Source organism: Pempheris klunzingeri, chromosome 10 (assembly GCF_042242105.1).
Source record: "Pempheris klunzingeri isolate RE-2024b chromosome 10, fPemKlu1.hap1, whole genome shotgun sequence".
Lineage (NCBI taxonomy): Eukaryota > Metazoa > Chordata > Actinopteri > Acropomatiformes > Pempheridae > Pempheris > Pempheris klunzingeri.
This window is the reverse complement of record NC_092021.1, coordinates 2,551,690-2,576,873: the sequence shown is the minus strand read 5'-3', so window position 1 is coordinate 2,576,873 and position 25,184 is coordinate 2,551,690. Positions and strand designations below refer to the sequence as shown.

Here is a 25,184-nt window from a genome sequence, read left to right as displayed (position 1 = left end):
AGCCTTCCTTACAAATCTACATGAAACTAATAGAAATGTCTTAAAAATACTGAAGTTATCCTTCAAACAAAATCTTTACAATCAGTGTTTCTTACCAAAACACATTGTGTTTATCCTGCAGGTCAAACAAACATGAGTAGCTACTTAACTTATATTGTTCATGTCCATGTTTTCTTGACATCGGCCTTCTTTGTTGCCTCTGTTGGCGTATTAATAGGTTCCATGCATAACTGAAGCAAAGCAGGGAACCATGGATGGAAAAAACTGCTCCATAGTGCTCTTAGTGGTCAAAAGCCCCACAGGACATCTATTATTATAATAATTACGTCTATACATAATTAAAACTAAAGACAATAAAGGCAACTTTGTTAATATCCTGTTATTTGAGCTTCTTTGTTGTATCAGACTCTCAGCGTAGATTTAATTAAATTCAATTTAAGTAAAGATTCACTCCAGTTACTGCTTTCCTATTATCTGACTCGCTCAGAAAAAGCACTGACTTTGTGAGCCATCAGGTGGTCTGATGCTGCTCATTTAAAGCCGAGTTACCATCATCATACTCACACTGACTGGCACCTCCTTCAGGCTCAGAGGAAACAGTTGGTCCGGCGGTATCTGCCTGTGAATGCTTGACCTCTGGCTGAATTTGGTGAGAGTCTGCAGTGCTCGCTGTACCTTCATTGTCCTCCTTCATCCCATCATCCAGCGGTGCCCTCTGCTCTGTGTTCTCTGCCTCGTCTGAGCTCCCATCCTCCATGATAAATAGGTTCTTCATGGAGTCGGCCACCGCTTCTCTCAGCTCATCCTCTGACTCCTCAAAGTTCCTGATGGGAAATAGGAAGTTGAAGGGCACACATGTACATATTTTTGGTTCGTAATGACTAGCAGGTATAAAAGGTTTTTTAATTGGTCCAGTAGACCACATCAGCCAGCAGCCTCAACAGAAGCATAATCCTTTGAGGACAGCTGCACCCGATCAAAGTACGTCCACTGGACACACTTTTTGCCACTGACAGAGTCAGATTGTTATTCTAAGTGCCTGAAATCAATATGGCAACGATTCCTATTTTGGTGGGAGATGATCAACATTTTGTGATTCCAAAAATGTTTGTAAGTTATGACAAGACAGGCCATCTAACCCTAACCCTAACCCTAACCCCTAACCCTTGTTCCCCCTTTACTTCCTCTGGATTGTAAAGCCAATGCAAAATTAATGTACAAGAGAGTTCTAATAAGCAAAGTTTCAGTCATTTTCAGTGGTGGAGGAACTATTTTATAGTGTGTTATAATCATATTCATAAGCACAGCGGGCAGTGAACAGAAGGGAGTGTTGACTTACGTGTCGTCATCATCTGATCTTGGCTCCAGACGTTCTTCATCCATCTCCACATCAGAGTCCTCTTCCTCTTCTTCCCCCTCCTCCTCCTCTTCTGTTCTTTCCTTCTCTGGCTCAAAATCTGAGACTAAATACAGTTGAGTGCATCAGTTTTCTGTCTATGTTCTGAGATAAATTAGGCGGCGGAATTTTTACACCTCTGTCCTATTTGTACATATTTTGGTGTGTAAATGAGCAACATATACATACAAAGGGGTGCAGTTCTCTTCAAGAATTATGTTGCTGCCATTGCAGTCTGTCTCACAGCTGCAGGCTGAGGCGATCTACTGGACCAATTCCAAAACATTTTGTGCCTAGCAATCATTTAGACACCAAACTCTGTACAAATAGGGCCCAGGTTAAAAAACACCTAAGTTTTCCTTTAATTGAATATCTCATTATTTTAATAATTATACACTATAATGTAAATTAAATGAAATATCAGTGATGTCCCACCTGCAGTCACAGAGTCCAGAGTTGATGATGTGAGTTCAGCCTCAGCAAGAGCATTCAGCAGGGTGTTGGGGGGGTCTTCAACCCACTGTCTATGACCTGCTGCCTCCTCTCCTAAGGGGGGCGGGAAATAGAGGACATACTGGGTGTTTGTGTTGTTATAGAACTTCTCCTTGGTTATACTAAAGCTAATGGGATGCAATTGCGCTACTTGGAAAGAAGGTCACAACTGACTGACTGCTGTTCTGATAACCAATCAGTGAGCTAAAAGAAAAATGACCTTCAAAGTAAGAGAATAGGACAAGGAAAGCAGAGAGGAGCAAAGAGGAGATCAAATGATGAACTTGTTTTTGTCCTTCGCTATTTAATAATAGATAACTAACAACCAGAAAAGTTTCTTGATGATCTTTACTCAGCTGTTCTACAGGTTTAATGCACCTTGTTCAGTCTCGACCGCTGTGTTGTAGGTGGAGTTGACATCCATGTTGGCAAGCGCCTCCAGGAGAGTCTGAGGAGTCCTCTGGCTCCACCCCCTTCTCATCTCCATCCAATCCCTGAGCATTAACCCCTCTCCTTCCTGGAAGCTCAGAGTTTGGTTCAAAGGGTCCACTTCCTATTTGGGGAATTAGAAACACAATGAGAGAGGGAAGACAAGAGTAGCACTTAGCTCCTCCTTTTGTTTTCCATTACCCACCTTCTCTTCTTCCTCTCCCCTCTTCTCTTTCTTCTTGTCTGCATCCTCTTTCATCCCTTCATCATTTAAATGTATCTCAAACATGATTCCCTTCTGCAAGTAAATCAAGTAAAATGACAATCAGATGCTCATCTTTTGTGAAGTTTGTACTTTTTTTCCTTCCTTAATCAGTGATGAGTTACGTTTAGGCCTGTCTGACTCACAGTACAATTATTTGTCTGTAAAATACCTGATTTACAACCACATGTGGTTGTTTTGACACTCAACAGAGGAACGAAATACTGTATAAGTTAGGCTATTAGATAAACACTCTGATTCGAACACAAACTATTTAAAAAAGGTTAACATCTCAGTTCCAATCCGATCATTTTAGGGTCAAAATGTCAATAATTTTCTAACAATAATATGATAAATCTTAATTATACAGACGACACCCAAATTTACCTTCCTCTGTTGCAAAGCGACTATAGTCCCATATATTTTCACTAGAAGGGAATTGAACAGATAAAAGAGTGGGTGTGCCTGAACTGTCTTCCTCTAAATGCAGACAGAATTGAGATAATTGTCTGTGTCCATCTCTGAAAACCAGAAATCTCAAACTGTAATTGCCTGTTCAAATCAATTGTAAAGTTTATGTTCTGCGAACTTGAAAACAGCAAGACTTAGAGGATTTGTGTCCAGACAGGACAAAGAGAAACAAATTTTCAGCAGGTTAGATCACAGTGATGGTCCTCTCTCTCAGCACTGGCCTCCAATGTATCAGATAATAGAGCCTCTCAATGGCTGAGGACCACAATACATTTCTGATGATGTTTCCACCAAATGCGAAGAGGATGTATGTCAGGACAGCCTGTCAGTGCTCTCTGTGAAACTGGAGCTTCTTTTACCATATTGCTAATTATTAGTCATATTCCTATTGTCAGTACTGTAGTTGCTGTTATAAGTTTGGTTAGAAAATAAAGTTTAGCGGCAGCTTTTCTCTTTTTCTTTAACTGTCACATCTTGACTGAACAGTCAACCAACTTTACAATATATAAATCTCAAACCCACGTAGCGTCACGTGGGATGGCGTAACTCGAATGCAACTGGTCTGTGCGTTTCCTGATCTGCTCTAAAATAGAAGCGCCTCGTCAAACTTAAAATCCCCTTATAATTTATTGATAATAGGTCCGGGTCTGTATAGAATGGCGTCTGGGTCCGGACCTTGCGTTATAGAAATAAAGATTGACTGATTGATTGATTGATCTTTACTGTCTGAGTTGAATGTTTATTCAGTCTAATCTCACCTTGTGCTTGTGATTTCTCTCTGGCGCTCTCCTTTGATCTCTGTTCACTTCTCTGATCTGTCTTAGAGCTGCTTCAATATCCTGCAGCAAAGAGACAAAGGAGGAATGATATGATACATCACTGCTGCTCTGTAGAATAATTACTGTAGCCCTAAACATGTTAGAGGATTGTGGGATTCTAATCAGACTCTTCATTAAAACATTTTTAAAGATATTCAAACAACCTAGGGGCTACTTTGTTTTTTTGTACGTCTGGAGAGAAGCTCCACGATAGGCAGATGTCACCAAATGCAACTTTTTTATAACATGCTTTTGATTTTTTAGTGACAACAATGCAGGTCTATGGTAGAGAGACAGTTATTTACTTAATTCAAATGCTGCTTACCAACGTGTGCTGATGTGTATAAAAATCATCACGACCACAATGAGTGTGTCTCAGCTGATTTCATGCCAGTGTTTACCTGTGCAGGTGGGGCTCTCTGCTGCTCTTTACTATCTGCTGAAGATTCTGGGTCTCTCGGTTTCTCCACCACAAAGGTTTCATGTTTGTGCTGTGGCTGAGCCTAACACGAGACCAAATAAAAATGTATTGATGTTTTACTCAGGCAGGAATAAACTCACAATTAATACGGTTACTGATATTATCTGGGTTGAAAGAAGGATGTTGTGACCTAATAAACGGCCATAAATCCACTTAGAAATCATAGAAAAGACACAATTCAGGAACTTTAACAATTCAGCAATGCTAAAATCACCCAAACTCCCCTGAATGGGGCTCAGCAGTCCTTCCTATCATGAACAAAAGTTAATCATTATTTTAGTGAACTTCCTGTTTTGATCCAAATCCACCATCATATAATTTGAAACGTATCACCGTGCAGTACTGTAATGTTAGCCGTCATTAAGCTAACATTACAAAACATCTGCCGACACATTATGGGACAGAGAGAGATGGAAGAACATTTCAACCTTTGGATGAGAAAAATCTTGTCAACCCTGGATGCTGTAATGGAGCCTGAATTTGAATTAAGTATGTTGGTACCTCTGCTTCAGCTTTAAGCCTCATCTGTCTCATCTCCTGGTGATATTGTTGTCTGATGAGATGCAGCTGATGCAGGTACTCCTGGGAAGTATAAAATTGCATAAAATATAAATACTCGAGTACTATAGTAGTTTTACTTAAGCACAGTACTTGAGTAAATGTACTTAGTTACATCCCACCAGTGCCATATCTCCTATGTCTTACCTTCTGTCCCTCCTGCCTCCTGTCCTGAGGTGCCTGATGGTGTTCCAGTTGTCCCACTTCCTGCTCCTGACTGCTGGGCTTCCTGATACACTCAGCTGTACACGGACGCAGACCCTGATGGTCAGAGAGGAACGGTGAATGTTTAGAGTTGCCATTTTAATGACCAGTAACACTCAACGTTAAAAATGTGTCGGTGTAATCTACTGCAGCAGCCAGTCTGACAGAGGACACTTAATGTACTCTGTGGCCATTTGCATGTTTTTTTTTTACTATTTTTATTTTTAGAATTGTTCTTTTTTTTTTGTAATATGTTAAAAGATACCTCTGTTATTTTTTAAAACCTTGGCACTAAAAGTGCTCGTTTTTGCTACTGACAGGTTCAGATTGTTATTCAAAGTGTTCAACAACATTAAAGAAAGGATCCCTAAAGATATAGACCTGTAAGATCCTTTTAGTTTAACCAGAAACAGCCGTTATATCGCCCTCTTCAAAGACACCAAATGGTAACTGGTAAATGGTCTGTATTTGTAAAGCTCCTTTCTAGTCGCTTTTACATTACATCCTTATTCACATATCATTCATACAGGAGGAATCTAATTCTAATCTATTCGTTCACACACAGCAAGTTGGTGATTCAGTGTCTTGCCCAAGGACACTTCGACATGCTGACTCATAGGAGCTGGGGATCAAACCACCGACCTTCTGATTGGCCAGAGATATCCTTTTAAACACATTTGTAACATATATTATTAAATTCCCACCTCAGTGTAGGATCTGACAGGTAAAATCTCTAATATAATGATTTGGTAATTGAGCTCATCATATATGGATGAGTCAATATGTGTGAAGGATAGAACAGGCTCCATGATGCAGCTTCATCCTACCAGCTGTTTCTCTGCTCTCAGCTTGTACTGGCTGGCCTCTTGTCTCCTCTGCAGGTATTCATGACGTGCTGCAGCCACACTGACAGACACAGAGACATAACAGTGTTTCTGTTTTTTGCCAAACTGTATTATGACAATGTATAACAAATTATGAGCTCAAATGGATTGTTGACTTAAAGGAAGAGTTCAACATTTTAGGAAATAAGCTTATTTCCTAAAATGTAAACACAAAACTTTGAATCTGGGGGTTTTCTGAGTGGAGTTTGCATGTTCTCCCCGTGCTTGCCTGGTTTTCTCCAGGTACTCTGACTTCTTCCCACAGTCCAAAGACATGCAGGTGAGGGTAATTGGTCACTTTAAATTGCCTGGCGACCAGCTGATTTCCAGCTTCCCAAATCCTGCTTTAATGCCCTTATGTGGTTTGCTCTCAGTTTCCGTATGTGGAATTGAATATCTTCGATATCTTGATCGTACAAAATGAGCAGTGTGAAGACATCGTTTTGGATTGTGGGACACTGTGAAGGGGATTTCCAGTTTTTTGACAATTTATATACAAAATGAGTATTTAGTCAAACGAGAAAATGATTCTTGATTGAAAGTCAGTTACAGTGTATGGGTCACTCACAGCTGGTATGGCTCCACAGAGTAGACTTCACATTGATCCTTCTCTCTCTCCTGAGAAGGAGGAGAAGGAGGAGGAAGAGGAGGAGGAGGAGGAGGGGGAAGGACGTCTTCCTTTTTCCTCTGAAAGGCATCCAGCTGGGCATGGTAGTGGTGGTAATGGCTGACTGGCTGCTGTCCATTAAACCTTGATCAATAATGGCAAAAGTTTTAGGTCCACATATAAAGCTCAATGAGATGTCACAGCATCTCTGATATCTGAGGATCATTCCTGGGATTTTAAAGTTTAACTCCAAAACCAAGATGGCCAACAGACAGCCAGAAACACCAAGTTGCTAATTTTTTCTGTTCAAACCTTCTATAAAAAGAGACCCTTGCAGGTAAGAAAAATATGGTGAGATCAAGTAACATCTAAGGAGTTATGCAATTGCTAAATTTTCCAAGTATTGATTTTATATTGTGAGGAAATTATGATTACTCACATGTCCGCTGAATTGAACATCATGCATCACTGGCTATATTTCAACTACTGGACGTGTAAATATATCTTTATAAAATATGGGTTGGAAAAAAAAAAGTTAAAATCTTGTTTTTCATGCCTAAAGATGAATAAAAACACTGAGGTTATCATAATTCATGCATGAAAGGGTTAATGTAATTTGAGTCAATACAGTAAGTTCACCTTTGGTGATGCTGCCCTGCGAGTTCTCTGTCTGCAGCTCCTGCTCTGTGATGAAGAGGCTGCCATCATAAATAAATAGTATTATTACTATTGCAATGGTGGTTTTTCCCAACAGTTTTCCCGTTATTATAATAACTATTATTATTATTACCTTGTAGTGGGCTGGTGTGTAGGCTCTGACTGGGACTCTCCATCCTGGTTTAGCAGGCCGTCTTTTCACAAAGGCCCCCGGTCTCTCTGCAGGTCTGGACTTCTTTATCTTCTCTGGACAAAAGATGCGTCTCAGGTTAAAATAACAACAAGTCGACAGCTGATTAACAAAGCTGTTGACTGATTGACATTGGTTTCAATTTGAATAAACAATTATTTGACAACCATAGGTGGTATTATCTCCTCTTACGTCTGCTCTTCTTGCTCTTGTTCTTCTGTCTAACAGCTCAAAGTTTGAATGAACTCATTTTAGCTTTAGTTCATTGTTCAACACAATAAATCATTCAAGATTCAAAATGAAAGATTAGTCACTCAGATAGATTATTGTCACTCAGATACACTCGAGTGAAATCCTTTGGCTAGAGGTTCCGTAACAGGTTGCATGAAACATACATGAGATAAAATGAAAAGATAAAATAAAAGCAATACAAGGAGCATACAATCAGTAATCATATTGCACGGATGACATGAAAAACATGTAAAAAGAGAGACATAAAAAAGGCATTGTGCTTTTCCAGAGCAGGGATGACGTTAGGGAACCATTGTGAAGCAGCCTAGCAAATAAAACAGACACCCCCTCGATGATTTAAGACACCAGTAACTTTGAGTCCTGTTGTTACCAAAACACAATGAGTGCCAAGTTGTGGCGCTGTTACGATCTGTCCAATCAGGTCTCAGCTCGTCTTTGTGGAGGAACGATATGACCGAGGGGAGAGTCGGGTGTCCCTTCAGTTTAACGGATGTGTTCCAAACAAATGTGGTGTCAGTAAACGACCATTGGGTGGTGCCACAGTCTACATTCAACTGAAACCATTTAAAGACTCGTTTCATTTCCCTGCTGATGTAGTTGATGTTGTTGTTGTTGTTTGTGTTGCATGTAAGTTGTTTCCATGTTCATGTGCAGTGTTACCAGGTGTGTTTGCTGCTCCTGCTCTTGTTTTAGCCACCTGAGGAGCTGTTGCTCTGTTTCGGTGCAGCACTGTGTGGCTAAACTCCTCCTGCATTACCTGCACACACAGGAAAACACACACATACACACCCACCCATACACATGTGCACACAGGAGACCACACACACACACACACACACACACACACACACACACACACACACACACAGTTTATACAGCAGTTAATGGCCATAAAGATTTAAATACTATATTTCACTTTATTTCAGGAATATACACTTTATTAGGTACATTAATAAAATCTAATCTAATCCAATACAACAGCTCAGCCATAAAATCTACCTTTACAAAGACAATAGTGTTAAGTTTTGATTGACTTAATCAATCAATCTAGCTGTAGGCTTATTATTGAGGTTGTAGGTTGCAGTACTGTTAGGCTATTATATTGAGGGGTGTTTTACCCACCCAGTTTTAAAAAATGAAGGGGGAACTACAACAGCAAATAAGGGCCATTTAAGGTTAACAGCAAAAAAAGCCAGGGATAAGGGGGTAATATTATATATGAGAAAAAAATAAATATTCTAAGACATTATAAAGTCATTACAAATGACAAATTAGTACTTCCTTAATGCTAAATCCTTGCAAAGTATGTTTTAATTAGGTCATCTACTGCAGGTGTTTGTGATGACAAAAAAAAAGACAGTCTGTTTTACAGTTGGGTACTGAGCTGGGTACAAGTTGCTCAAATACAATAAGCCCAAGTCAGATCTAAAAATTCAATTCAGATCACAAAATCAGTTGGCTTAAATTCAGCCAATAAAATTGCATGCAATAAAATAACAAAAATGCATTCCCTAAGCGACACTCACAGTGACATGCCTAACCCTACATGCATTAAGAGCTGTGTGAGCTGTGTGGTTTGGGAGAAGTGGAAAGTGAGTTCTGTTTTCTACTACGACGATTAAAGAGACGCATTCCTGAAATGTGCTGGGGTTTACTGTGTATTGGTTTATTGTTGATGTGTTTAACAGAGCTACTGCTGTCTAAAAAGCCTTGAAAGGGAAGATAGGCAATTTATTTATTAGTCACTTGGATTTCTTTTGTAGATTACAATTATACATATACTGTTTGATGATGTGTGTTCTGAATTGGTTTGTGTTGTATAGAATACTGTTGTAGTATGCAATAATAAATAAAAAATACACAATGTGCGTGACGAAAATGCCTCTTTTAGGATTTGTATTCCAAGATCTTTCTGTGCACTGCATTGTGGGAGAATAGCATGCATCAACAGGACACTCTAAAACTGACTGCAGGAAGGAATACTGTCTCTTTTGAGTTTGCATCATTTGTTAGTATGTAGTATGGATATGGGGCACATCAGCCCGATCAGCGAACCAATCAGATTCATTACCTGTGGCTCCAAGTGTTTGCTGATGTGTTTCTCCAGGAAGTGATGCCTGAGGACAGAGGTGACCGAAGGACGGTCCCACGGGCTGACCTGAAAAAAAGGGTGTGTGTGTGTGCACAGTGAAAGTGAAAAAGAAAACCAAGACCAAGAGCAGCATCATGTGCAGAAATTGCTTCACAGATACACTGACCAACAAGTGACAAAATGTAGATTTCCAACACCTACTGTACATTCTACAACTCTATAAATACTACTGTCTATACACTGAATAACAGCAATGAACTCTTGAACTAATGAACTCTTTATTGAAAGGTTATTTGGTAGTTGTGAAAGTTCTGTTAAATCTATTCAAAAGTTCCAGTAAACATTTCAAACTTTTTCCACCAGCAATGACACTAATCAGTGTGTTTGATGCATTGTGTGTTATCTGCCCAAGTGTCCATGGTAGACAATGGAAGCTTCCTTACATGCAGCCCAGGAATAATATCCTGAACAGCTGCTAAAACTGTTTCCTGACACTGACATCCACACTTTCCTCTTTAAAAATACTTTTGAACTCAGGCAACTTAGCAGGTGATTATAGGAAAGACTTTGATAAAGTTTGATAAATACAAAGTAAGCCAAAGACGTCTGAAAACATATAAGACACATACAAAGTCAATGCAAAGATGCGGATAGACGCATATACACGTTCACACCAGTTGAAAATGTTGGAAATATTGGAAAACTTGAGCAATGGTAAGTTCTTGTCAACAAAGTTAGCATCAGTGTTAGCTGCGTTCCTTTTTCCAGTGTAACCAGGACTTCCACAACAGGTACATGACAGTGCTAGTGGTTATTTTGGTAACAGCTGATAGAGGAAATAAACGCTGCAAAGGTTTGTGGCATCTATAGAGGTAGGCCCCTCCTCATCGGCTCCCATTGGATGTTAAGAGCAAATATTTCCAGGTTGCAAAACCCTCCTAAAACACTACGGTCATAAACGTAACACAGGGTGAAAGTTTGATCCGAACACACACCTGTATACAAAGAAAAAGACACCGTCATAATCCCACACTGCACTCACTAGGAGGAAAGAACAGAGAAAGAAAGTTCTCAGCTCCTCCTTTGTGTAAGTCTGAGTCATGACTCGCCCAAGTTGATGCTGAAGATGTCATCAAGTTCACCTTCAGGTTCATCTAGCAGTACCTGTTGTTCATACACATTTAGTGACCGTCCATTGAGCTTGTATCAACACTCTGGGAAGATCAAATGATAAAAAACTGTCTTCAGATCATCTGACCTTGAAAAGTTGGGTGACCAGCAGGCGAAGATCATGGGAGTAGCGGCTGGGTATGGGATTGTAGCGCCCCCTGCAGATTTTACTGACCAGCTGCCGCAGACTGCTGCCCTCAAACTGCAGATGAAGGCAGGTACATACACACACAAACACACACAAAGCATTTTCATAATCGATTCATCATGTTTTCATCATCATCTTTTCCCTGTTCGTAGCCTCTCAGATGAGACCGTTTCTTTGTCATTTATAATAGTAAACAGCATATTTAAGAGAGTTTAAGAGTGTAGTTATCATTCAACGGTCTGCTGGCTTTTAGGAGAGCGATATAACAGCTGTTTCTAGTTAAACAAAATGGACCTCACAGGTTTTTTCTGAATTTTGTCAGACACTTTGAATAATAGTCTGAGCCTGTTAGTGAAGAAGAAGTTCAGCACTTTGCACCAAAGGACTTTGTTGCAGCCCGTTTTGCGGCTGATCCACTGGACCTATTCCAAAACTTTCTGTACCAACTAGTCATTTTGAACACAAAATACGTAAAAATAGCATCCATGTTTAAAAATATCAGTTACCCTTTAATGGTTAATGAGAACAACTGTTAGTTGCAGAACTATTTCTGTTGGTCACTTGGCTCTGACTCTACTGTATGAGTGCACTCTGCAGACTAAATTAGCATTAGTGTTAGCATGAGCTCAATGTTAGTGGCGCATTGGAGTTTTCATCTGTGTGTGTGTGTGTGTGTGTGTGCTGGGTGTGTACAGCTTACTGGATGCTTCAGGGTGCAGAGTTCATATAACACACAGCCTAGAGACCAGATATCCCTGCAGAGAGGACACAGACATACACACACACACACACACACACACACACAATGCAATCTGACATTAATTTAACCAAAATAATTTCATGGACAAACTTCCTGATTTTGTTATGTCACCCGCTAATGTTCTCCCAGGTCAGTGATGATGTTGTGAGACTCATCAGAATAAGAGATGTGTATCATGTATCTATGAAGTCACTACAAAGAAGCTTTTTCAGTACATCTCTTGTCACTTGACTTGTTTCTTGTTGAAACAAAATGCTGGGGCAGTCCTCCAGTATAGAAGACTGGAAGTGAAATAAAATAAATAAATAAATTATTTGACAAATAAATTAGTATGCCGTTGAATGCACAGAAAATAACAATAAGTAACAAGTGCATCAATAAGTAATTTATAAATGTCAAATCCATATTTCTATTTAAAATTGCTTATGTATTTGTATTTGTTTACATTCCCATTTCATTATCCATGTATTTATTAATGTATCCATTTAAAAATGCATTTATTTACACAGCACATTTAACTCTATAAACATATTTATGTTTACATTTATTTATGCATTTCTGCTTCATTTTGCAAATAAGGAGGCTGTCTGTATTATGGGGTCAACTCTTTGCCTAAAAGCATCACACATACAACAGAAGAGACAAGAGAAACCTATACATTCCTTTATTTATGGTGCTTTGGTGTGACAGCCTGACAGTATGACGTTATGAAACAGTGTGAGCAACCGACCGCTGTCGGGAACGGCACGTTTGCTGAACCACTAGCTGTGTACCATCAGTCACTTTTCAATCTCGCCACTACTGTAAAAATCCATATATGCTGGCAAGTGAAACAAAATGATAGTCAGAGCATCCCACGAAAAAGTACATGTTTCATCTAGTATTTTCAGCTAGATGAGCAAACATTAAATGCTTCAGTTCTGCCTGGAGAAAGTGTAACGTTAGCAATTTGTGTTAGCCTAGCCACATGGATGCAACCAACCATGTAATATCAATCAACTAATGCACAAAGAGTTGACCCCATCATGCAGACAGCCTCCTCATTTGCATAATGACACAGGAATGCATGAAAAAAAATGTCAAAAGGAAATGCAGCAATAAATTAGTTTGAGGAAATAAATAAGAAATAACTTAATTAATAAATTGTGAAAGCAAAGAAATGAATTGATATAAAAGTGAATAAATATCCAACCAAATTAAAACAGAAATATTTGTATTTACATTTTTATATTTACATTTATAAATGACTGATTTCTAATATTATTTTTGTTGCATTTTATGGCATATTAATTTTTTAGTGAGTCATTTATCTCTCATTCATTTATTTCTTTATTACTTTTTGATCACAACAGTTTCAGTCCTCCATACCCCTGAGTTTAAGTCATGATCACCACAAACAAAACTTCTGAGCAGTGAAGCCTCCAATCAGAGCACAGCTACAGGCAGAGAAGTCTTGTTAAAAGGTTTTCAGCTCTGGCATTCACTTTTTGGCAAGGAACCAAGTGTGTGTGTGTGTGTGTGTGTGCAGTTTTGTCTTTGTGAAGTCCTATTGATGTTTTCAGCCTTGAAATTGAGGACATTTTCTTCATCAAAGAACTGTTTGACAGTTTAAACATGGTTTAGAGTTCAAAATTAGGTTCAGTTCAGGGTTAAAGTTACTTCCATTATATCAACGAGTGTGGGAAAGAGGAAGAAACTCTGACCTCAGTTGTATCTAAACAAGAACATAGAAGAGAAGAGAGCGATGAGAAAGAGAGGGCAACGGATGAGAGGTTTGCATGTGTGAGTTTGCTGCACAACTGAGTTTCCTGTGAGCAAGAATGTGTGTAAATGTGTTTGTACATGTTGTTGAAGTGAACTCCCCTCTAAGTGCCAGAACACGACAGTAAGAATATATAACCCTGCACTCTTATCATGACCACAAAAATAAAACGCTCCTCTCACAGGGTCAGGGTTCATTTTGACCTGAGCAATCTGCTAAACCCCTCCCCCAATCATGGCTTAGAGACCAAAAGGCACCAAGCCATGATTCAGGCCTATGGAGCTCCTACTCTGAGTCAAATGAAAGTTTCCTGACTTTTCCACAGCTTTCTAAAAGCTAAAAAGTTGAATTTCCATGACCTTGTTTTTTTATCATACACTTCCTCGATTCGCCTTGGCTTACCCACTAATTCATTAAATTCCCTGACTTTTGCTGTCTGAAATAGACTTTTCTTTTATCCAAAAACATGAAAAATGACCTGTGGTCATCATGCTGTAGCCTTTCCTTTCAAAACCAAACAACATAAGCTAAAGTGTGAGAAATTGATTTAACCCTTTAACGCCAAGTGTATCATATTTGATATATACACCTCTACATCATCAGTGTGATCACTGAAAAAAGACCAGGACATTCACCGTGTGGAGGCCAGTCCTAGATCTGAGTCAATATGTTGCCTAAATGCACATTTATGTTTTGATCATTATCTCTGGGCACTTTTGCAGTGCACGCTGTTTATTATTTCTATTTTTTTCTAACTATGTTTATTGTCATGCACCAATAAAACAAAGCAAATTCCTTGTACAGTAGGTGAAAACCTGCTTGGCAATAAACCACATGATTCTTATGCTTTAGGCCAGAGATGTTTTTGTTGTTGTTGTCCTGTTTAGAATGACAGAAATGTCAAAGAAGAACTTATTGTGGACATTCAGGGTGGTTCAGGTTACTGGAGTTGTGCAGAGTGACGACCATACGTACGTCTTATTGTTGTAGGGCCGACTCTCACAGATCTCTGGGGAGAGGTAGTAGGGTGACCCAACACAAGTCCTGGCCAGTTCCATGGTGCTGCACAGCCACAACACACTGAGTCAGGGTTCAATATGTATGACAACTACATTACATTCCCCTTAATTTGTATTTTGGTGGTCTGTTTTTACAACATTTGTCAGAGTGGATGCAATAAAATAAAAGCTCACGTTTGTTTCTTTTAATGAAATATTGGATCATTGGAACAGTTATTGAAATGAAACCAAATGCAAGGTTTAGAGGAAAAAAAGTCTCTTGAATGGATATGACAACGACTGAGAGACTGATATGACAGGAGGCCCTAAATGGAGTGCAGTAAAAAGTCACTTCCCCCTGAGATGTAGTGGACAAAGTATAAAGTTACATGAAATGGAAATATGCAAATAAAGTACATAAAAATTGTACCTAAGTACAGTACTTGAGCAAATGTACCCGTTAGTAATAGTTGTCCTTTCTCGTAGGAAACACTAAATGTATACACACACATGCACACACACAGTATGCTATGTACAGTGCTGCAAGCCAACCATTATTTCTTCAGCATGTGTGTTTACATGTCCCGGTCGACAGTTTGTGGAATGAAAATGGCTTGTTTGGATGTCTACCATGTGTTACAGAACGCTAAGTGATAAACAGCTGCACTCTGTGTGTGTGTGTGTGTGTGTGTGTGTGTGTGTGTGTGTGTGTGTGTGAAGATGGCACTCACTTACTTATTCAACATTCTTGCGATTCCAAAGTCCCCCAGCTTCGCTTTCATCCCTCCGTTAGTGAGAAAGATATTCTAGACCAGAGGGAGAGCAGGGATGAAAGCATGCCTGTATTCCAGCAGAAACAGTGACTGGGCATGTATTGTGTGTGTGTGTGTGTGTGTGTGTGTGTGTGTGTGTGTGTGTGTGTGTGTGTGTGTGTAAACAGATATGATTGATGAAAGATAGTGATGGTTGTGAACAGAGACGCAGTCTGTGGTCAGATGTGTGGAGTTATTCTAGGAGTTGGCACACAGCAAAGTCTTTGTTCAAAGCTGAGCTCTGGACAGTTCAGCCTCACTATGTCTTCAACTCTGTAATGATAATACCCGCTAATTAAAAAGTTGACCCCCGGGTCTGTAGATGATGGCGTTTACACGTACAAGTTCAACTAGGAATGTATGATGTACATGTTAAAGGGTAACTTCATATGTTTAAACCTAAGCCCTATTTGTACTTATTATGGTGTTGAAATTACTAGTAGTATGTACAAAAAGTTTTGGAATTAGTCCAGTGGATTGGCTCCTCCCAAATTGATTATCTGGTCGATAGTGCTTCAGGCTCCCTGCGAATGACTCCATCACCCCTCTAAAAAAGAGGATAATTTAAGAAAAGAGACAAGCTCCTTGGTATAATTCCCAGACCCGCAAATGTAAGCGAAGAATATGGCGTGTCACCAAATTAGAAGAATCCCTGTCCGGCCCGCAGTATGTCAGTCATAAACACAAATGAACAAGTATTTATGCTGTGCATGCAATACAACTGTGTTGCTTTTATTTTGAAAAGCCTGGCATTATTATTATTTACGTAAGGACGCATGTATCTACGTCTGTCTGCATGGCAGTTCAGATTTTTCATGTGGCCCCCTGTAGAAATGAATTGCCCAGCCCTGCCATAGAGGTTAGAGAGTTAGGGAACATTAGCTTGCAGTTTACTGCATACAGCCGGTGGCTGCACTGAACGTACGATGTGGAAGTTACACTGGAATTTGTCATTTTTTAATCTGCCAGATTTCACAAAACTGGAGTGACAATTGCGATGGAATTTCTGGAGCTTCAGAGCTCAGACTTCTCCCCTGTAGTCATTGAAAAGTCACTAAAATTCATTAATATATGAATGATATGAAAACATGCTGATTTGTTTTTCTGCATGAATAATTGTTTTAAAAAAGACCATTTGTTTAAGGTATTACACATTACCTGAGGATCAAATCTGAGTGTCAGCCCCACCGACACGCTTAAACAATGCATGACAGTGACAGGGGACCACCTTGTGGGTGATGGACAGACACAAACCAGCTGCAGTTGCTGATCAGACTACACTTGTGCTGGTTCCAGCAGCTCCTTAGCTTAGCTTAGCACAAAGACTGGAAACAGGGGGAAACAGCTATCCTGGCTCTATCTAAAGCTGCAGTGACTTCCTGTAGGCTCCACTGGTTTCTTAGAAAGGTGATGGTAATGATACTGGGTCTGATTGACAGGCTCTTTTCATTTTGTCTGACTGGTCAGCTGTTCCTTAGATGATATCTGGCCATGAATGGCGTCAAACTAGCAGCAGTACAGTAGTAAAATTCTGTATCACATTGTGCGTGGATTCAGCTGCCTGTCCTGTTTCCTTAAACAAACTAGCTGCAGTTTGTCTATTCTGGTGCTTAAAAACCAAGATGGCGAGGGCCATGAAAACAATATGGCGACGCCTGCACAGCGGGACTCAAGGCCTCAAAGTGGCGGTCCACAAACCAAGCCCCGAGTCCAGATAAAAATTCATACTTGAAATGTAAATACGAAGGTGGAATGATGCAGGCGGCACACAAACAGAGGCAGCGCGACGGAAACGAGTCAAGCTGGGCTTCCCCTATACCTGATATTGCACGCCGATTGAATCTGACAGCGGGGGGAACACCCTGCAGAAACTCGCCGGCTCAACTCGAGGCCTCTGTTGGTTGAGGGACACCCGCTGCATCATCCCATCTAAGGGAGCCGGGTCGACTCCAACTCAGTGGGTTTGATCTTTTCAAGGTCTATATACAATCTTCCGTATGAGAACTGGTGACATCATCTGTGAGGTCACTAATCCAACCAACTGTGACATCATCTGTGAGGTCACTAATCCAATATGGTGGCCAACTGTGACATCATCTGTGAGGTCACTAATCCAACCAACTGTGACATCATCTGTGAGGTCACTAATCCAACATGGTGGCCAACTGTGACATCATCTGTGAGGCCACTAATCCAACATGGTGGCCAACTGTCATCAGAATCAGAATTCCTTTAATAATCCCCAGGGGGAAATTGCTTTTTGTTACACACAGCTCCAAAAGAATAAGAATAAACTTCAAACACAAAAAAAAATAAAATCACCTGTGAAGTAACATAAGAGGCTAAAGCCTTAACACAACAAAAGACTAGGGCTGTACTGGAAATGGCCTACTAGACTGGCAGTTTGTATTGAATAGGCCAAAATGTAGTTTGTCTTATACAGTTTGCAAACAAAAGCTAAATCTACAGCATGCATGGGACCAGTCTACTTCACCTACTGTGTCCCACAATGCAAGGCGCTTACCGTTGTATGAACAGAGACGTTTCAGAAAGCCATGTAAAGTTTGACTTATTTCTCCTGAGCAGTCCACCTAAAGCTGTTAGCGAGGGAATTTCAGGCAAGAAATATGCTACCCAGCTGCTGGACATTCACTTCTGTTAGATTTACAAGGACAATTTAAGTGCTTGTTCCCACTTTGGTCGAGCTGCTTTCTTGGCCGCTAGCCTGTTAGCTTACCAGTGGAATTTCCCGCACAGAGGTTAGAGAGTTAGGGAACATGAGCTTGCAGTTTACTGCATACAGCCGGTGGCTGCACTGAACGTACGATGTGGAAGTTACACTGGAATTTGTCATTTTGCTCTAATTCAACCTCAAACTTAGGAATCATGGAAACAGCTGTTGGGCTTAATATGCATATAATATTAATCCCCTTCCTGTCTAGTGAAAACCATGAATGTCTAAAGGTCTATACATACTCCGCAAGAACAGAGAAATTAGTTTAATTTCTCGAGGTGGCAAGAACAAGAACAAAATTTGTTCTGACCAGGGCATTTCATACTTCAAACTCAAGTGCAGAACTCCTGGGAAGTCCGCGTCAGCAGAAAAGCTGGAATGACAATTTTTTCCGCTTTTCCGCATTAACCACGGCCGCTTCAAATTTTCGACCAATGACACAATAGTTCTTGGACACCACACGAGAAAAAAGTTCTGCCCAGATGATGTGTCGAGAACAAGCTGCGAGAACTCCCAAACCGGGGCTGCGAGAATAGAATGACGTCATGGCCCTGGGAGAGAGAACAAATTCCTCTGTTCCTGCGGAGTACGTACAGGCCTTAAGGGCTGACTTTGACTGCACTTGCTGTGGTTCAGTGGTAGAGTGGGTCATCCCTCAATCAGAAGGTCGGGGGTTCGATCCCCAGCTCCTATGGGTCAACATGTCGAAGTGTCCTTGAGCAAGGCACTGAACCCCAACTTGCTCCTGAAGCATGGCTTCAGAGTGTGAATGAGTATGAAAGAACAGTCTCCTCCAAATTACATTCCTCCTGTATGAATGATGTGTGAATGGGTGAATGAGGATGTGATGTAAAGCGCTTTGAGTAGGTGAAATAACTAGAAAGGCGCTGTACAAATACAGACCATTTACCATATTCACCTTCTTTTCAGTGGAATTGTGGACACTGTCCTTTTAAAGTTTTTCATGTAAGACTTTCAGTCAGGTACTTCTAGTCAATGGCTAGCTAGAGGTGGTACTGTCCCACCAAAGTGCTGTAAATAAAGAATGTACAAGTTTCTCTTGCCCATATTTGTTTTTGGGATAAGCAAAGCTTTGAGGCAGAGAGGTCATTTCATACATCCTCGTCAGTCTTCCCAAAGCTAATATTAGAGCTAGCCTTAGTTAACATGGTTAACACAGCCAGACTGATCCACAACAGAAATGTAGAGCCAGCTAACTAAATAAAGCTTGTATTATTTTTGGCATGTTTATTGGTAGAACATTATAACACTAAACATCATGTAAAACTCACTCATACATCTGGAATATTATTTATTATTCATCATTCATCAGTTATTCATTCAATACATCGTGGTATAATGTTAAGCTGTTTTCTACTTATATAAGATATGATTGGGATATACTACCGGGTATTTTCAGTCTGAAATTGCAATGTGTGTATATGATAGTGTGTATAGTGACTATGCCAATAAAAAATGGTTTGAACAGAGGTGGTACTCGGGTAGAAAACAGCTTAAGTCATGCCATGATTGTAGCAACCAGTTACTCTTCAATAAGTCGTTGGTAAGCATTCTTAGACAATATAAAATAAGCTATTTAGGTGAGTTAGCTCAGGTGAGGGTCATACAAAAAAAAAGAAAAAAGGTCAACTAACACTGCAGTCCAAAACAAGGTGGATAAACTGAAGGATGAAGCATTCCTTTATGGGTTAACTTCAATAAACTATTTAAAATCTTCTTGGATCAGCTGGAAAATGCATAATCATGAAGCTGATCAGACTTTCTGAGCTCATGAAAAGTTGACTTTTTAGATATTTGTGGTTCTAACAGGAAAGCAATACACAGAAGGCTGTAAAAAAAAGTTCACAAAATGAAAATGATGTGCAGTGTAAACTCTGCAAATCACAAGTTGACTACAACGATGCACAAGAGCACCCAACAGAAAGTGGCAGTGGTGGGGCTGCAGCTGCACTGGCGATGAGGCAGATCAACAATCAACGGCTAGCTTTGTCACTTGACAAAGTTAATTTGGTGGTTTGACAGTCCTCATCTCAAAGATGATCGCTAAAGACATGCTTCAAATCAACAACTTAGAAGGCAGCGATTTTCAAAGTTTAATGGCATTTGTGGAACCCAAGTTTATGGTCCCATAAATATATATATATACTATATGATGATAAAGCACGTGAGCTATGGACAGCACTTACCCACTGAATGTAATGTAACAGTCACCTGTCATTACATACTTGACTGAGAAGTACAGAGTGCTGCTCTGCGGACCAAAGCAATGAGAAGCATACAGACGAAAGAAGTCTCAGCATGTCTATATGACAATGCTAACAATATAGTGCTAGCCAACACTATACTCTCCAAATATGACGACGGATTCAAGCTTCAACACATAAACCATGTGGTTGCGTCTATCAGTCATCTAGTTTCTCAGTCCATGACAGTACAACCGCAACATAAGCGTTGAAACAAAAGCAACAACTTCAGAACCAAGCCTGAGCACAAATTAGTACTGCAGAACAACAAGGTGGAATACTATTCATGTTCCAGTGACTACTTGAGCAGAGATGGGCGATATCTGCTGTCTTGTAAAACAGATCAGATGCACCCTTGACTTGACTAATGATAGCTGGAGTGTTGTGCAGCATCTCATACTTGTGCTTCAGTCCCTGGAATGTGCTATTGCTGCATTGTGTGGAGAATCCAGAGTATCCATCTGCATGGTTTGCCAGGTTGCAGCAATTCCTCTGCCAAAACATCTCAAAGAAAGCCAGGGAGAGTCAACCAAAGTGCTTCAGTTCAAGCACGTGTGTCTGCCTCACTGAAGCAGCGACTGGAACCTGCAGGGTGCATACATGCATCCTTCCTGAATCCGAGACATAAACACTCAAGCAGCTCCACGGTGTGAAAGAGAGGGTCGCTGTTCAATCAGAGGAAACGCTGTCGACCTAAAACGCCAACGCAGTCCTGTTTCGTGAGGATTACAATGTGGAAATAACAAACACATGTACTTAACTAAAGACGTACTGCCGGGACAAGCGCCCACTGCTCCACATCGATCCAACGGACAAGCTCATACTTGTGTGCGCCGTCAGAGAGAGTGTTTTTCACAGCAGGACTTACTGTAAAAAGACGTAGCTCCCATTTTCTTTGCAACCATGTGGACATTTTTGTAAATAAAAATGTGTAACAGGCTGCAGGTCTGAGTGAACAGTTGTTCAAATTAGCCTTTATGAATACGGACATGTTAAAAATGAATGTTCACGTTGTCACTGATGTCTCTCAGGTATGTTCAGAGTTATTACTATAATATAATTTTTGGCTGTGTTTGTCAGCACCATGTTGCTTTAAACATACTGAGTTGTAGTATGAGAGGCTGAGGATGGAGGTGGCACAGTTTATCATATCCTCTGGTGTAAAGGGTTTTGGATTGTACTGTTAAATTAGACTTTGTTGTGGATTGTAGCTCATTCAGACAAGCATTATATCACTACAGAACGACAGGCTACAAATGATCATCTTACAGACCATGATGCAGTGCTGTAGGTTTAACTACCCAACGGTATATAAATCAGTAAAATTAGCACAGCCTTAAAAATATGCAGCAGTACACAGCAACATACACATGAATGCAAAAACATTAGATATAAGAGGTGGATTTATGATTGTGTGTGGCAGTGAAGGGGGTCAGGTACCTGAGATTTGATGTCTCTGTGAAGAATCTTCCTGTCGTGGATGTGTTTGAGGCCGAGGCAGATTTGAACAAACCAGTCCACGACCTGAGGACCACACGGCTTGGTGTGACACTGGGTGTGTATTTAAGTTGAATTTTCATATTAATAAAGGCACAATTATGCCCTAATGACACGGGGAGGATACTGAGTCCACTTGAGTGTCAGTATTTAGGAATGAACATGAAGAAAAAAGCTTGTCACAAGTGTGTGTGTGTGTGTACCTGCTCCTCAGTGAAGGGGACTCCTCTTTGCATGTTGATTTTTTTCAACAGATCTCCTCCGTCACAGTATTCCATCACTATATACAGGCTGCCCCTCTCTGTACACACACACAGTAAACAGTAAATACTCAGTATGCACTCAACAATGACACTCAAACACACGATCACATGACCTCTGTGGGGATACAGTCACCTTGAAATGAGCTGATGAAGGCAACGATGTTGGGGTGGTTCATCTTCGACAACAGCGTCACCTCTTTCTTGGACGCTTCCTTTTCCCTCTCCGACATCTGATAAGCAAACACACTTTTAATACCACAATGTAACACTGGAAATGAACACTAACCTACAACAGCTCTTACAGCTTTTACATGTTTTGGTGCCTAAATCAGAGGTTGGTACAAAAAGTTAGAAAGTAGCAGTAGATCGTCTCTGCCAGCAGCCGTGAAACACTGTGACACATTTGTCAAATGTCCACTAAAGTGCTTGTTTTTGCCACCGAAAGGCTTATAAAAAGTCAGACAGCATTATGGAAAGGATCCCTGCGGAGGTAGACCTGTCAGATCCTTTTGGTTTATTTAGAAACATCTGTTATATCACTCTCTTCAAGTCCACCAGACTCCATTGACAAAAACAATAATTTGACCTTGCAAAACAGAAGACCTTGTGTGACTTTGGTGTTTGAAGGGTTTATTTCTTTAAAACACTAAAGTCACACAAACTAACCTGAATAATAAGATGTCATGTTTGAAGCCACAGAAATGTACTGTTGTTGGATAACGTTTCTCCTCATGGCTGTTCCTCTATTCCCTGAGTTAATGTTTGTGAGTCATCATACACACGTGTATTTCTTTTTCAGTCACATTCTGGATAACAAGAGCTCCGCCATCAATTTTGTCGTTCTGTATGGTGTTTGACCTACCACTGAAGACTGTCGATGATCCAAAGGGTCGTGTTAAACTCCGCGAATCCATGTACAAGCTCTACAACATTGCCCTTATTTGAGCTGCCAGTGGTCTCACTGTGCAAGGTACAGTACCAGGCTGGATCTGAGTCTCATCAGAACATCCCGGTTCTCTCCATCTCTTCAATGTGCTTCTTTGAGCTAATTCTTCTTGCCAAGTCCAGAGCCTCGACAATTCAGACGCATCCAAAAAGGTTCAATTTTAGAGCGCAAGATTAGATTTATCGTGCCTCTAAAGCTGCTAAAGTTTGAGCAGCTACCAGCTAGCCACATTATTTGTCCAAATCCTTTGTCAATGGAGTTGAGTGGTTTTGAAGACATCGATATTGCAGCTGTTTCTGTTTAAACCAAAAGGATCTCACAGGCCTGTCTCTGTAAGGATCCTTTCTATAAAGTTGTCAAACACTTTGAATACCAATCTGAGACTGTCAGTGGCAAAAACAAGCAGATTACATCGCAGCCTGCTTTGCAGTTGCCGACTGAGGCAATCTACTTGACCAATTCCAAAACTTTTTGTACCTATCAGTCATTTTGAACCCACATGATGTAAAATTATAGCCCAGCTCTAAAAATACCAAAGTCGCCCATTAAGGGCAGCACAGTAAAACACCAGTGAATTACAGGTGTTGGTCAGAAACTCTTGTACCTTTCTGAGGTCGATCTGTTTGACCACACACTGCCCATCTCCACCTCCCCCTTTATCGCGAACCAGGAAGGCTTTACCAAATGCACCCTCTCCGATCTGACGGATGACCTCATAATTGTTCATAACACCTACAACAGAGGACAGAAAGAAGTTTCTACACCATGTGACAGAAAGTTTTATTTGCTTTTGGAGAAAACGGCAGCGGCTGCACAATATGCCTCGTTGCCAGTGAATGACAGATCTACAAGAAGGTCACTGTTCGTGACGTCGACCCTCAACACACTATGATGCAACCATTATCAATATCAAATGTCTTGTTTTGTTCAGCCACCAGTTGAGAACCCAACAGTATTCAGTTTACAATAATGTGTATCTGAAAAGCTGGAACGCTCATTAATCCACAACTTACACTACTCACAAAAAGTTAGGGATATTCGACTTTCAGGTGAAATATATGGAAAATGTAAAAAGTGAATGCTACAGTGATATTATATCATGAAAGTAGGGCATTTAAGTAGAAGCATGCACTGGTAATTTTATTCATCTTAAACAATTTATTGAAAGAAAATCTAACAACAGTGGGGTTTTTTTCGGTGTCTCAATAAATTGGGACGTGGCCAAAGGACGTCCACTCCTCTCCTTTCTGTGACTCTTCCAGTCTCTGTATCACTGTTCCAACCTCCTGATGACACTCTGTGACCCTCTAAGCTCAGTGAACACCTCCGTCTGAGGACTTCCTGTTTGAAGCCTCCAGTGTTGAGGTGCTGCTGATCAACTGTTAGGTGTCGTCTTGGTCTCATGATGTCAGAATGTGAACAGCAGGATGAGGAGGACTGTTTAAATACCAATTCTACCTGAAGCAGGAAATGTATTGGTGGATTCATGGATCAAACCTGTTGTGAATGTTGCTGTTAAGCTTCTTGTTAGAGAACAGCAGCTGGTGCAGAAAGTACTGAGACACTGAACAGTTGGACATGTGCATTCAAAGGTTTAGAGAAGGTCACATTAAGTTCACCTGGAAAGGTTAGAATGCATTTTAGGTTCATCCTGAAATTTCACCTGAAAGCTGAATATCCCTAACTTTTAGTGAGTAGTGTATGTATTCAGTATGACAGTATTTCTGTATCTTTTATCATTACTGTCAAATAAGAATGAAGAATAATTCATCAGAGCTGTGAATACACCATTTATTTTGTAGCTGGTCCAAGCAAGTAACATTTGAAATACTTTATATACTGTTGGTTAGTTTAATTATATAATAATATAGAATTATTTAAGTAGATCTTTTACTTTGTATGTAAAGCATTGACTGTTAAAGTAAACACACACAGTATTTCACTCCAAGATGTAGTACTAGTACACAACAGCATAAAATGGAAATACTTAATTGACTTAATTAATGCAATTAACTCATTACTACATCACTAATTCTA

The 25,184-nt window shown here is 40.2% G+C and overlaps 1 protein-coding gene across 1 annotated transcript; it reads right to left on the bottom strand.

The window, feature by feature from the left end:
- Nucleotides 1-511: 511 nt before the first annotated feature.
- Nucleotides 512-23,880, bottom strand: LOC139208583 (serine/threonine-protein kinase Nek5-like). Its single transcript, XM_070838304.1, has 23 exons — nt 23,752-23,880; nt 22,335-22,431; nt 22,142-22,239; nt 21,882-21,965; nt 15,367-15,437; nt 14,609-14,695; nt 11,812-11,866; nt 11,052-11,165; nt 9,773-9,859; nt 8,362-8,458; nt 7,393-7,505; nt 7,257-7,300; nt 6,564-6,746; nt 5,939-6,017; nt 5,055-5,168; nt 4,851-4,931; nt 4,270-4,371; nt 3,809-3,889; nt 2,523-2,615; nt 2,267-2,441; nt 1,832-1,942; nt 1,340-1,457; nt 512-824 (listed from the first exon to the last, which is right to left on the bottom strand). Exons 1-23 carry the CDS (start codon nt 23,872-23,874, stop codon nt 512-514), a joined length of 2,520 nt encoding a protein of 839 aa, XP_070694405.1. The 5' UTR covers nt 23,875-23,880.
- Between the last annotated feature and the right edge of the window lie 1,304 nt (nt 23,881-25,184).

Excerpts from the sequence above, each read along its gene's own strand:
- LOC139208583 (XM_070838304.1), bottom strand. The coding sequence starts at position 23,874 with ATGAACAATTATGAGGTCATCCGTCAGATCGGAGAGGGTGCATTTGGT. Across the intron at positions 22,432-23,751 it reads AACAGATCGACCTCAGAAAG|ATGTCGGAGAGGGAAAAGGA; the intron begins GTACAAGAGTTT and ends TTTGCTTATCAG. Across the intron at positions 7,506-8,361 it reads AGGAGCAGCAAACACACCTG|AGAAGATAAAGAAGTCCAGA; the intron begins GTAACACTGCAC and ends TCTTTTGTCCAG.